This window comes from Porites lutea, chromosome 1 (genome assembly GCF_958299795.1).
Source record: "Porites lutea chromosome 1, jaPorLute2.1, whole genome shotgun sequence".
In the NCBI taxonomy this organism is placed as follows: Eukaryota; Metazoa; Cnidaria; class Anthozoa; order Scleractinia; family Poritidae; genus Porites; species Porites lutea.
Genome location: NC_133201.1, coordinates 16,217,903 through 16,233,204, shown reverse-complemented (window position 1 = coordinate 16,233,204; position 15,302 = coordinate 16,217,903). Strand labels below are relative to the sequence as shown.

At 39.8% G+C, this 15,302-nt stretch overlaps 1 protein-coding gene across 1 annotated transcript; it reads left to right on the top strand.

Moving 5' to 3' along the window:
- The first annotated feature begins 13,769 nt into the window (after positions 1–13,769).
- LOC140924078 (uncharacterized) lies at positions 13,770–15,302 on the top strand. The gene has a single exon (XM_073374112.1). It carries the CDS (start codon positions 13,770–13,772, stop codon positions 15,300–15,302), a length of 1,533 nt encoding a protein of 510 aa, XP_073230213.1.

The following is a 15,302-nucleotide window of genomic DNA, read 5'->3' as shown; positions in this document are numbered from 1 at the left end:
TCAGATAATTATTTTGACTTTCAAAATCAAATTTTTGCAGTATAACCATGGGGTATCATAACCCAGGTTTGAACATTACCCCGCCCCAAACTACTACAATGTAGCTCCTATTTACTTTAAAAATTTATTTGATGAAAGAATAAGAAAGTTTTGCTTAAAGTTACACTTCATGATCAAGCATATCCACTATGTAAAAACTAAACTTTTAGGCCAAAAACTATCTTTAATTACCAGTCCCCAAAATCTTAGATATTACAATGCAACTAGCTTAACCTACCTCTTTCACAATTTGTCAAAATGTTGAATAGTGCAACTAGCTTAAACAATACTTATCATTAAAATGTTAACTGTAACCCTCTAAATATGCAGGGAATTTTATTGATTACATCTTTCAAAAGAAGTTAAGTTTTTGTCATGGCATTTTGGAGGGGGACGAGGTTCTTGGTATTTAAAGCTTTTTTTTTAAGCGGTACGTATTTCGACCTGTAATTCAGATTTTTATGTCCAATGCTGGTCAATATTTTAAGACTTTAGACTTAATGCTAAATAATAACTACACAATTTCTGACAGTTACTCTATGATGAAATTGGTAGCGCATCCAGTGTCACTGGGCTTTTGATCATTAGGTCTTCTCCTGTTTTCTTACAACGGCTGAGGTTGATTGCTGGTACATACATGCTTGAGATAAACAACCACGTGAGATGGATACTACTTTAAGTAAGTGTAACCAATCATAATGCGGTATTGGCATTTCGTCGATTCGTTTCGACATGGCATTTCAGTATTTGCCAATTTTTTAATGGTATTGCTGAAACACTTGTGAGAGACAGCGATACAAGGGAAATAAGCTCTCTTTAATAAGACAAGAAGTAACTTAAATATCCTGCTTATTAAATATTTACGTTGACACCTTATGCAACCCTAATCTTGATAATAAATACAACAATGCATGCTGGGCACTTATCACACCTCCCGGCGGCCCTCTTACAAAAGAGAATAACGCGAATAGAATACATAAACAAACAGCTCAATTTATCCCTCTTAAACTTGTATACCAAAACACTACAAAGTCTTGAAATCTTTTCGTTAGTTTACAACAAAGTCTTGAAATCTTTCCTGTCGACCTTTTTTGTTCGATGTTGGCACTGACTCAGGAACAGAGGGCACACTTGACTCAGGTACATCAGATGGAGGCAAATTTCCTCCAGGGGATTCTGCGTTACTGCGACTGGACTGAGGGGTAACAGGCAAATCAAACTGATCAGTAAAAGGAGGTTCTCCTGTGCTCAGCAAGTCAAATGGCACGGTGGTTACGACAGTAAACAGCATCACCAGTCCTTACCAGGTAACTGCGCTGACCAGCAAAACCCACGCACTCGGCAGGTGACCAAACTTTCTCACCAGGAAGCCTCACAAGCACAGACTCACCAAGGTTGATGAACTTTAAAGGCTTCACATGCCGCTCATGATAATTCTTTTGGCGCCATTTCCTTACGGCCAACCCACGCTCATCACCGTGTAGTGGATAACTTGGTCTTAAAAGAGACTCCGACATTGGCAGAAGTGTACGACATCGATCGACGACTCATCAGGTGCTGCACGGGACTGGTATCTATTACCTCAGGAGGTGTATTTCGAAAGTCAAGTAGAGCTTGACATTCTGACACACTGGTTTCTTTGCATTTCTCAAACAGACGTTTCACTGTCCGTAAAGAATTCTCAGCCTTGCCATTTGACTGAGGGTGGCGAGGCGATTGTAGTGACATGATTGAAAGACCAACTCTTTGCGAACACTTGAAACTCATTAGAAGAAAACTGCGGCCCATTATCTGTAACCAGGATCTCAGGAATCCCAAAACGCACAAACATAGTCTTCAACTCGTGAACAACAGCTTGCATTGTGGTAGAGCAAAGATGCGCCACTTCGATGTAGTTGCTAAAGTAATCAGAAACAACTAAAAGAGTATGCATGCCCATGTGGTTCACACAGGACAGCGGCTAACTTGGCCCATGGTCTTGGAGCTATTTTGTGTTGAAGAAGCGGTTCCTTAGGTTGGGACGTACGATGAGCCAAACAGACGTCACACTTGGAAACATAATCTTTGACATCGGACGCCATCATAGGCCAAAAGAGGCATTCTTAAACCTGCCACAAACAACCCTCGATACCAATATGGGTCGCATGAGCCAGCGACATTAGTTCCTTGCGCATACAACCTGGAACAACCAAACGCGGGTCCTTGAAAATTAAGTTACCTTGAACAACCAGCTCCTCTGACGTAGATCAAAATTAAGGGTCGAAGACACATAGGAACGTCAGACTTTCTCTCAGGCCAGCCACATTGTCAGCCGAAACATGGGTTAACTGTTGTCAACGCTTGTTACTTACAAGTAAGTTAACTCTGTGGTCAACCTCTTCCAGCTCCCGAAAAAAAGATACGGGAATTGACTTCAGGCAAATAGGCATGGCTTAAAGTGTCCGCAACCAACATCTTCTCTCCTTTCAGGTAAGTGACATCAAGACTGTACTTTTGCAGCCTGAGCAGCATCCTCTGAAGACGCTTGGGGGCTGTACAAAGTTCTTTCCAGAAAATGGACTTTAGGGGATTGTGATCTGTCTGCACTCGAACACAACCACAGCCATAAATGTATGCATCAAACTTCTCACACGCGAAGACAATCACCAACAACTCCTTCTCTATCTGGGCGTAATTTACTTCCTTGTCAGTCAACGTGCGCAACGCATATGCTTCTCTAAATCTTCCAGGGTCTCTCTAAGACATTCGCAGATCGCAACTGGAACTCTGCGAGGAGGATGTTGAACTGGCCTAGCCGACTCATCCAGCACCATGTGATATTCACCCGCAAGAGCACCCATGCCATCAGCAAAGACACGTGGAAAGCTCTTATTAATCAGCTGGTCAGCGGAGATCGGGGAACTGGCCAGAACATCATGTATATATAAACTTCACCATAAGACTCCTGTGGTCAGTTTAACTGGTCGTTGTCTAGATACTGGATAATGTTCATTCCCAGGCACGCTTTCCTGCCAAGAATAGGTCTGACTTTCTTGATGTCAACCAAATTGCAGTCAAGCAGGCATCTGAAATCTCCACGCCATACACGCAAATGACCTGTCCCGAGGATAGGAATTGAAGATCGATCGAACCACCATACGAAATGATCACCATATTGACAGGGGTCACATTGCACAAATCAACATCCTTAGTGGCTTTCTTGTATAGATGCAAAGGGACAACATTCCTCTGAGCTCCGGTATCGGGCTGAAAACGAAGATAATTTGCAGATTCCAACTTCAGCGTTACGAGTTGAGAATCATCCAACATTACATTCCTTCCACTCCAAAAACTTCGTCCGAAAGCTCATCTTTGAAACAATACACAGGATGCGTGCGAGTCGTGGGCTTTGGCGCATGTCCAAAACATACGTTCGCAAAATGATTTTTCTTGCCACAGTTATTGCAGCTCCTTCCAAAAGCTGGGCAGTTCTCACGCTTCGCTAAGTCATGCTCACGTCCACAAAATTCACAACTATTTCCCCACGCGTTAGCATTTCTTGAGCCACGACTGTGCCTACGTTTCCCTCTTTTAGGCTTTTTAGACACAGCATTCACATTTCCGGCATCTGCAACGCTTAAACTGGCTTCGCCGACAACCCTCATCTGCTGTACCATGCAGGTCTCGTGAGAACGACAAATCTCATCAGTTTTCTCCAACGACAAATTCTTCTCACAAAGAAGCCTCTCACGAACCTTTGAATCGCGAATTCCAAACACAAGCTTGTCACGTAAAATCTGATTGGGGGTAATCAATTCGAACTCGCACCTTTCCACTAACACACTGTCAAAGAGCTGTCTGATAGTGATCATAAGACTCTCCCGATTCTTGCATTCTAGAATAAAACATATCTTTCAAAAGGCACATTTTTAAGTGGCTGACAGTATGCTGCAAACTTTGGTAACACAGGCTGAATCTTGTTTTGGTCGGTGTCGCTCGCCCAATCAGTAAACATGGTGGAAACTTTCTGCACTTCAGTTCCGACTACGGAAAGCAATGTTGCAACTTGTATGGCTTCGGGTTCCTGATGCAACTTCATGGCAATTGTGTAATTCTTCCAAGCTTCAGCTCAAACTCCTTCCACTTTTCTGCTGCATTTGAATCATGAATATCAAGCAGTGGAGGCGGCGGTAAAGCAAACAAAGCACCTCTAACATTCGACGTATCTGCAGACGAATTCGGCAATGCACCGGCCCCTTTACCGTCCAGCATCGCAAGTAAAAAGTAAAACACGTAGGTTCACTACAATATTCCTGACACCATGAATAACTTGTGAGAGACAGCAATACGAGGGAAATAAGCTCTCTTTTATAAGACAAGAAGTAACTTTATAAATATCATGTTGACACCTTACGTAACCCTAATGCACCTATCAATGTAAACCCCTTGGGGGGGGAGTGCGGGCAAGGGGTGGGGATTTGACAAATTTTAAAATTTATTTGATCAAACTACCCAGGGTGCGAAACGAAAGGTCAATCAAAAGTGTCAAAAAAGCCCCCACCCCAGGGGAAAAAATCTAAACAAACTATAATACTGTATAAAACAAATTAAAAGAACATTTCAAAAGTACGTCCTTACTAAACATAAGCTCCGTAAAATTACTCACTGTAATTAAGTATTTGCTCTCTCCACTAGCATCTCTTATTTTGAACAACAAAATCACTCTAGGAAGATTGACTGTGCTATTATAATATTAATGAAACATAAAATGCTTTATAACATTTGCTCAACATGTCGGAACAGGTTGGATCAGTGACCCGTAAAAAATCCTCTGACTTTCATGGTGGAATTCGATTTCAATCGAGTTTTACAGTCAGATGGGAACTTAAAGGTAAAAACTTTCTCAAAATAGACATTATCTATTTAGATGACAGTTTAAAGTATCGGATTATGGCGATTGAAACAAATGAAAACTTCACACCTTTCTCCAACAGCATGACTTTCAGAAAGCCTCGAGGGACGGATTTGGTAACCGCTTCTGAATTGATACCAGGCTTCCGTCAGTCAAAGTCAAATGTCCCGATCCCGGGGTCGCTTCGCAGGATCAAAAGCCGGACAGGGGGATAGTCTCAGGCATCAAATCCCCGCCCCTTGCCCGCACTCCCCCCCCCCCCGCCAAGGGATTTACATTGATAGGTGCATAATCTTAATAATAAATACAACAATGCACACTTGGCACTCGTCACAATTGCGGAATTGTCCCCCTCCTTTTGTGCCATGATGGATACATGGACATTCATGATTTTCATATTTATTTCCTTATCACACAACAATCCTTTTGTGAGTAATGCACCCTCATTACAGATTATTAATATTATTGTTGTTGTTGTCTACTCAGCGATCTTAACATTCTCTCATTTCAACAGTGAGTGACAAAACTTTAGGCAAAGATGATTTTTAAGGCATTAAATGGTCTGCTGCCTAGCTACATGGCAGAGACAATTTTAAGATTCAGTGCAAAAGAAATTTAAAGTTGCCCAGAAGTAAACAATCATCGGACAGCGGTCATTTGTGTCCAGTGCTGCAAGCTTGTGGAACAGACTTCCCGAGCAGTTGAAAGACTCTAACTTGACGTCTTTCAAAAGTAAACTTAAGCGAATTGAAGTTTGCAAATTGTAATGGACAATCCTTAACAATTCCTTAGTTGGTTTATCTTAAAATTTTCACCTATGAATCATAGCTTCTTGATTGATTACGTTAACGTAAACCGTTGGAGCGTTAGAGCGGACCGTTGGACTGTTAGGACAACCCGTTAGAGCGTTAAGACAAACCGTTAGAAGGCCAGGGCCGAGCGTTAGAACGTTAGTACAAAGCGTTAGAATGACTTCAGAGCCGTTAGCAATCCGTTAAGTATCCGTTAGTTTTCTAACGTTTAACGGAAGGTCGTTAGTGTACGTTTTCTCGTGGAGGGTCACATTTTTTTTTTCTGAGGGCCATGTGTAGATTATCAAGAGATATTAAGTGCTACCCTCAAAAAAAGTTTTATTATTATTATTATTATTATTACTATTATTATTATTATTATTATTATTATTATTATTATTATTATTATTATTAGGTGAAACCTGGTTAGTAAACACTAGCTGTAGTTTTATTCAGAATTTTTTCATGTTACCTGACCCTAACCATGCAATTAGCATACAGAGAAAAGTCTTTAGTTTAACCTGAGAATAGATTTTATGTGCAATGAAAAATTCCAACCTCTGTAATATGACAATAGACTGGTCTGTCCCTTTGGTGTCCACATCAAGGAGGTTTCACCGAATCATGTGATGTAAACTAAATAACTGGTCAAGTTAGGACAAGGTTGGTTAGATTTTGAAGTGGGAAATAAATAAATTGAATTGAAGTTGAAAATTCTTGCCATCTTTAATAAGAGCTCTTGAAAGAAGTACTGTACTGTGAATTGATATTGAAGATTTAAGTGGTGTTTCCAATCGTCTGTAATTAGTATCCGAGGCGTATTTCAACAACAATCGGAGCAACCAGTTGCTACTCTTCAATGTGATCAAAGACCCTACAGAAAATTTAACACGTATATCGAGGTGGTTCACAGCTATTGAAAAAAAATTACTATGGAAGTTTGTTTGAAGACAATTTCGAACCTGATATTTGTTTAACTAAGTTAATTAGCAGCTTAAAATTGCGACTCAGGGACCTGTGTAGTTATTCAAGAGCGAAGAAAACGAAGCTTACTTTTTCGAAACTTTTCCTAAGTATACTGACAGATTCAGCCAATAAATAAGACGGTTGTAGTTCCTTAGAAGTTATCACTGCTCTATCGGTATGTCTCGACATTATTCTAATTTTGAAAAACTAACAGAGATCATAATAATTATTTAGCTAATCGTTACTAACCTGAATAATCACATCGCTAGCGCTGCCTTCACATCCTATTGTTGTGATTGGGTGCCGGAGTTGGTGTAAACAGCTTCCATCTCGTGAACGAAGACACGCTTTCATTGAAGCACTAAAAATCTCATCATATACTGCTAAAATACTTCCTTGATTGTAATAAAATTAGATTCAGAACGATTATAAACATTCGATCGTTCTTGATAGCATTCCAAAATGGACGGCAATGTTCGCGTTCGGCGGTTGCTATGGCCACTGTGGTTTTCTCGACCCAGTCTCACTCGGTTAAAAATTAAATTAAAAACGGGCGAATCGAGGCAATTAATCGAGACTAATGGGGGTAACCCAATTCTCAGTTAGCTACTGTTTTTTCGGCCAAATGTACACTTAAAAACTGTCTACAACTTAATCAGCTAACTACTATTTTTTTGGCCGATTCTCAGTTAACTACTACTTTGGTTAGCTGTTAACTTTCACTTTCCTACAGCGAATATTTTTTCGTCATAATCCGAATTTTCCTTCTTGCAGCAAGTCAATCACTTTTGGAAGTAGGTTCTAATAAAATCAAGGGATAAATTTACATGAACTCTGCCACTAGTACAGTTTATTAGTAACTGAAAACATAAGTCGTATAATTATCAATATGACACCAGTCTCATAGATCCAAACGCACCAGTCATGATCTCGTACTGATCTTCCCGACATGGTTATGCATGTCCTGCTATAAACTACTTCAAAGCCACCTTCCTGGGCACTTTCACTATCTGATCGGAATCAGTCTTGTACTTACCTGGTTGCTGTATGTCCTGTATCGTGTTGTTGGCCTAAGTTTCAATCCATTTTTAATCCTTACAATCCATTGCAACAGACGACAAGAAACATTATCAATGCCAAAATAATTCAGAACTACGTTCACCCGGACGATCAAACTCAACCTACTTTTGATATGACTCCTGGGTTTAAACCTTTCACAAAATATATAGTCTTAAATAACAAAACTGAACCATTATGCTGTTTGCACCAATGGCAGAGACATAGTTGAGAGTGCTGACAAAGGCATGAAAGTATTTGACACGGGACAATTCGACTTTTATTTCGTGAGTGTATCCCTCTTCGAACTCGTAGTTCTTTTAAGCGATTCCTTTACTGTGGTTCCAAAGTCTTGGGCCTAGTTCAAAGCACTAAATGTGTTGTGTTGAAGTGAGAAACCGCATGTAGGTTTTCCACCTACGTTGTCAGAAGTTTTTTTTACCTCGATATAGGTTTTTTTCGACATCCTCTTCTGCTTCCCGCAATGTTACCTTTTTCGCAGACGTACCTTATTCGCATATTTCAAAAGCCTCATAGAAGATATCCAAGGGTTTTAAGAAATGAAACTGCGGCAACTGTTTCAGTAAGACCGGTTTAAACACGAGCTTTTCTTTCTATTAAAAAAGTCTCAATAGTTAGAACTCCAACATCAGTTACAAAAATGATTTCTCGTAAGTACAAATTCTACTGATGTACTTGAAAGAAAGACTGCTGATTTCTTTAAACCCTCAGAAATTCTTTTTAGCCAGAACCGGTGCTGAGAGTCACAGCTTTTTTATTTGGGTAATGTTTAACTTGACGATCTTTTGGGTCCGAGAAAACAGTAATTTCCTTTTCCGAACACAGAAATCTTGTTAATATCAGAAGACGAATTATTCGTTGAGTTGTCTACAACTAACTCTTTGACTTACGCTTTCTGTTTGTCAGGTACTGCCCTGGTACCTTTTGCGCACAGTAATATCAAGTAATACTAATATCAAGACATGGAGTCAGAAATCTCCCCCAGTGTTCTGTCGTCTCGATTACTGGTTGATATCTAACAATCTGAGCGATTTTGTTGAATTGACCGAAATAATCCCAGCTGTACGAACAGATCGTGATGCAATTTCTTTAGAACTCGGAAAGTTAGAGAACGAATTGAAAGGGCCAGGAAACTGGAAAATGGACTGCTCACTGTTAGATGATGAAGAGTACGAAGAAGATATAGCCAGGATGATTCCACTTTGGACAGCGGAAGGACAGAAAGAATTTACAGATAATCGAATGATATGGGATTGGGTTAAATATAAGATAAGAGCTCATGCTATTCAATATTCTAAAAGAAAGGCAAAAGAAAGGGTGAAAAAGGAACTTGACCTTCAGGAAGAATTAAGTAAAGTAAAAAGAATAACAAAGAAATAAAAGTAGAAAACAAGCCGGTTTATTATAAACATTATGTCAATGCGAGAGTCATTTGCATTCAAGATCTTTTACTTAGTCTGGACAGTACTGATTCTTATAATCAACTGTCCTAAAAAGTATGCAAAACAAATATTTTAGAATGGGCTGGCTTACGAAGGTCCATTCCATTATCGTTAAGAAGTTATGACAGGTATCCTTCCATAAACTCTCCAACATTTGTAGTGGGTGACAATAATTTTGATGTTACGAAAGAGAAATCAAAGGATTAATACAACCTACTCATCAGAGAAAAAGCTAAACCGCTCAATATAAAATTACAGAGTAATTTTCATTTTAACAGCGACAATCTGAAGCAAATATTTAAGCTGCCACACTCTATCGTTGTCGAATCGTATGTTAAAGCTTTCCAGTACAAGGTAATTAACTCAATTCTTTACACAAATACAAAGTTGTATAAAATATGCTCTTTCTGTGACAATCAACCCGAATCTAACTCATTTGTTCTATCACTGCTCACGCTCTAAACAGTTTTGGATTGAATTTGAGCTATATTGGTGCCTTATTTCGAATCGACGAATTCGTCTCTGCTTGGAAAGTGTGCTCTTTGGAATTTTGACGGAAAATACTTGCCCTTCACTTCAATTGCTGAACTATTTTATAATTATTGGAAAACTCTATTTGTGGTACTGTAGGAGCAAACAAATCCTTCCAAACATTTATGGATTTAGGGCCAAGATCATCGCTAAATATGAAACAGAAGAAAAATCAGCAACAAACGGCCGCCCGGTTAGCTCAGTTGGGACAGCGCCGGTCTGCTGAGCGGGAGGTCACGAGTTCGAATCCTGGCCGGACCAACACTCAGGGTCTTAAAAATAACTGAGGAGAAAGTGCTGTCTTTGTAATGACCTCTGCAAATGATTAGACTTCCAAGTCTTCTCGGATAAGGACGATAAACCGGAGGTCCCCTCTCACAAACCTTGTTCACATATAACTCTGTGGGACGTTAAAGAACCCACACACTATTCGAAAAGAGTAGGGGACGTAGTTCCCGGTGTTGTGGTCTATCTTCATCACTTACATCATCACTCATCATGGGTTGGGAGGGTTCAGTGGGCTCATAAATGGACTGATAGCGGCTGCCATCGGCGCCCTTAGTATGCTGATGTCCGAGCTCACTGCAGAAAGCTATGTAAAGAGGACATGTATGTTTGTCCTCTCAATCGCGACATTTACATTTACATTTACAAAGAATTCTTTAAAAGAAAGAGGATACTGACGCCTTATTTAAGATAACTTTATTAAATCCGTATTATTTCATTGCCCTGTTGTACTTTTTTATAATCTCTTTCAGCCCTGTAATAATTTAACAATTAATTTTGCTTGACTCTGTTAATGCTTATTGTTAAAGTGTTTTTTTTTTCTGTAGTATTGTAAATGTAATTATTTAATGTCATTATCAATAAATATATTGAAAAAAAAAAGAGCCATAGTGGCTCTTGGTAATATAAGTTAATGTGCCACCTGGTCATCAGCGGGACAGCACCCTCATAATCGGCTCCTGGCACGAAATGAAAAAGTAGAGGAAAATCGAGGTCTTCTTGAAACAGGAGCGATCTTTGCATAGTGTTAAACAATAAAAATGGAAGCGATGAAAAATGTTGGCAATGCGCATGTTTTTGACTTAAAATTATTAAAGGAATTTTATTTGGTGTTTGGAATTTATTGCAAAATTCATTCGTTTCGGGAAATATCTATAGGTTAAGGGAAAATATCATAAAAAACAATTTGACTTATTTTACTTGGTGTTAACTCCTACGCATCAGCACTGATCGAACGACATCCTCTCCCGAAATGAGAAAATGATTTCTGTTGATTCATTCTCCTTGGTCTTGTTGAAGGAAAATGTTGATTGAAGAGTTACGTTCGCCACTTGTGGCAATTGCTACGATATATGTTTATAGTGGAGTTGTTGTAAGCGTTCTTGTTGATTGGTTTGAGTAAGCTACTTCACTACTAGTAGGTCAGTTGATTTCTAAGTTAATTGATGATCGATAGAAAGTTTCTCCTGACATGAATTCGATGCAAAGGAGATGTACCAATTTGGTGCATCTCCGCGGTAACACATCTGTTCATGAGATACGTTTAATTAGAGCCTTTGACAGATGACAAAGCCTTGTTTATATTGAGTATTTTGTCCAGTTTAACATTTTTTGACCTTAATCTGGTCTTCCTTCGATATTCACCAGGAAATGACTACCCTGCTTGTTTTTAACAGTTTTGAGCGTGTTTCTTTGAGTTTTTAACCGAATTCTTGGCAGTGGATAACTTTAATTAGGCTTAGGATTTTATAGGTGTTTTTGTAGTTAAACAACTATTGTTTTAAATTCTGCCTTGTACTTTGAACTGCATTTTTAAGTTTGCGATCACGTTCGTGGTTAATTTATGGAAAAATTGTAGCCAGTCATCTTCGATGAAGAAGCTTAATACCTTCTGTAAATTGATAACAACCTTAGATTTTCAAACTGTAATTTTAGTACTTTCCTATCTGTTGATATGAAAAGTCTGTTTACTGGTATATACCTTGTAGTTTTTAAATTGTTCTCCTAGTTTTATATTGGCCGGTTGAGTTAAGGTTAACAGTGAAAACTTCGGTTGAAGAGACATTTCGACAAAGGAATTATCTCGAAGGTTTCATGCTAATGGGACTGTTTTAACCAATCGGATTAGACTTACGTCAGCATTCGGTCTGCATTAAGTAGCTTGTTTCCTGGCTGATATAAAAATGTGTGCAACACTGATTTAGCAGAGAATTGTAAAATAGGAGTTGAGCTAACTTCGTGACATTGGACTAAAGAATAAAAAGGAGGCAATTGAACAAAGTAATCGTCTGTTTGTTGTGAGAACCAGCTAGTTCCCCAGAAAGGTTCTTTAACAATAGTCTCCTCCACAAGCTCCCTGCCCCTATGCTATGCGTGGGCACTGACAAGTTCTCCACCGAGTCAATGGAGAATTTTAACAAGTAACCTCGATGAGTCGACAGCTGAGCCGACAATACGGTCATGTGGTATTGGTCAGCGGATATCCTGTTTTGACATCTGTCAATTAACCACATCATTGATTGCAGTCTCCCAAGTTTGACATTTAACGTTGGTTGCTCTGTGGTGCAGACGGACGGGTGGTTGTGTGGGTATTTCTTTCAACGTAGCAATGGGAAAACTGACCTAAAGACATCTGGTTTACTAACTTAGAACCAGGGGGGGCTCGACTTAGCGAAATTTTGTATATCTATGATCCACCGATTTATGACATCACATCCGGTTGCAGTTCGCGCGAGGCACAAAGATGGACGCCCGATGCTACTTGGTTTCCTTGTTATTCTCACCCACAGGCTAACGGAATTATGTATGTTGAATGCCGAGAATGTTGAGAAGGTATATAGCCGGCCTTTCAAGTAAATGTCATGACCAAACAAAGAAGATTTAGTATTATATCAACGATAAATATCATGCAGCTGCGGGGAATGTCATGGCGAGTCTTACGATGTTTCAAAACGAGTGTCGTTAACGTTTTGCGCCTTTTGTGGCCTCTGATTTCGAGAAGTCATCAATCAAAATATAATTTCCCGCCTTCAATGTCCCCAACGAGCACACGACGTTTCACTTTGTCTTTACCTTTCCAGATAAAGTCAAATATAATTTTGTTTACTTCATTTACAAATTCCTTATCCATACAAATTAAGCTAGCACGGTATAAGAAAGTGGGGATAATAACTGTTTTGACCAGTTGAATTCTACCAATGATAGTAAGATCTCTCCACTTATCCTTAATGGTTTTTGTAATTTCATCGAAATTAAGTTTGCGTCTGAGAGGGCGATCATACATGAAATATACCCCTGAAATCTTTACGGAAATCTTTATCTTTAGGTCTTTAAAAGGAGTATGATTAAGGATGGGGGCGCGGGGAAAGAGTTTCCAACTAACAATATTTCCGACTTATCATGGTTTATAACAAGACCAGAGCATTTACCAAACAGCAACACAAGTTCGAGGAACTTTATCAGAGATTTGTCGTTCTTCAAAAACCCTGTTAAATCATCAGCAAATAGCCCTAATTTGATCTCCTGACCATCCACCATGATACCTCGAATATCATTGTCTGACCTTATCGTTGAAGCTAAAGCTCTAACACGATAATAAACAGGTACGGAGAAAGAGGATCCCCCTGCCTAACGCCACGCTGAATGTCAAAATTTGCGGTAGCGAAACCATTATTTGAAACACAGCTAGAAATATTATTATAACTAGGAGTAATCGGAGCTTAGGAGAGTGCGTTCGATATGTTTGTTAGGCGTACAGTTAGCAGTTGAGGGGGAAGGGTGGTTGCGAAATAGATAAATATGATTATGGTATATTTTGAACATAAGGGCTGTGTAGTATCAATGATGTAATTGTGTACGGTCGAAATGAGTTATGGGGAATTAAAAAGCACATGGTCAAGTGTCGAGTTGAATCTGTTGTTGTGCGCATTTATTTCGGTTAAATCCGGATGTTTCACTGACCGTGAAACGTTACAATTGGCGACGAGGATAAAGTGATACGAAGATACGTCTGTTTGAAGGAAAATTATGGCGACAAATGACGAACTTCGCGGAATTAAGCCATTTGATTGTCGAGGAGATAGCACGAGTGTTGGGCCAAGATGGCGGCGATGGCGAAAATCATTTCAATTTTACGTCGATGGTCGTGGAATCACAGCAGCCGCTCGAAAAAAGGCGTTGCTTTTACATTGCGCAGGGATGGAAGTCCAAGAAATCTTTGAAAACCTAACGGATCCGGGTGCACCTGCAGGGGAAGACGACGATGCATACACGGCTGCACTTCGAACACTCGATGCATACTTTACACCACAAGTGAATGTACCATACGAGCGACACATTTTTCGCCAAATGAAGCAAGAAGAGCATGAAACGGTCGATCAATTTGTTGTAAGGCTCAGTAATCAAGCTGCGAATTGTGAATTTGGTGCTACGAAGAATGAGCAAATACGTGATCAAATCATTGATAAGTGCAAGTCCACAGAGCTTCGGCGAAAACTTCTGGGAAAGGGACAAGAGCTAACATTGGCAGACACGCAGAAGATTGCTCGATCGTTGGAGTTATCTCAAACCCAAGCCAAACAGATCGAAGGTGATGTGGGAGCGTCTGTTAATGCCATCAAGGAAGACAACAAACCTGGAGGAAATGGGAAAAGTGATCAGAAGAGTCTGAAATGTTACCGATGTGGACAAAGTGGACATTTCGCACGTGACAAGTATTGTCCGGCAAGATCTAAAACCTGTACAAAGTGTCACATGGCAGGACATTTTGCTTCAGTCTGCAGGACAAAGAGTAAACAAGAGATGAAGAAAAAGGACACACGGAAACAAGGTGGACGAGGAAAAGTCAACTGCGTGGAGGATGGTGAAGATGATGAATATGCTTTTACTGTGGGACTCGGTAAAACATGGGACAGGAGTGGATCAGAGATAGTCGATTTACAAGTTGGAGGTGTGATTCTTAATGGAGTTCTCATCGACTCAGGATCATCATGTAATATCATTGATCAGAAGACGTGGGAAGAATTGAAGCAAAAAGGAGTAAAGTGCAAGTCAGAAAAGACAAATCAGAAATTGTATCCTTATGGAACTTCAGAACCACTGGACACACTGGGAAAGTTCGAAGCATCAGTAAACCTAGCTGGAAAAGATGTCACAGCTGAATTTATTGTCATCTGCAATGAAGGCAGGCCAATAATGGGCAGGAAGACAGCCATGGAATTAGATGCACTAAGACTGGGACCACAAGTTAATGTTGTAAGTACACCAGACCTTGTTGATAAATACAAAGCATGTTTTGAAGGAGTGGGTAAGTTAACTGATTATCAAGTTAAGATCCATGTGAATAAAGAAGTCAATCCAGTTGTTCAGCATCCCAGGCGAGTGCCATTCAGTCTGAGAGAGAAAGTAGAGAGCAAGTTGCAAGAGTTAGAGCAGCTGGACATTATTGAGAAAGTGAAAGGACCAACACCGTGGGTCAACCCAATAGTAGTAGTTCCCAAACCTTCTGGTGCAAGATTCGATTGTGTGTTGATATGTGCAGAGCGAATGAAGCTATTGTGA

Excerpts from the sequence above, each read along its gene's own strand:
- LOC140924078 (XM_073374112.1), top strand. The coding sequence starts at position 13,770 with ATGGCGACAAATGACGAACTTCGCGGAATTAAGCCATTTGATTGTCGA.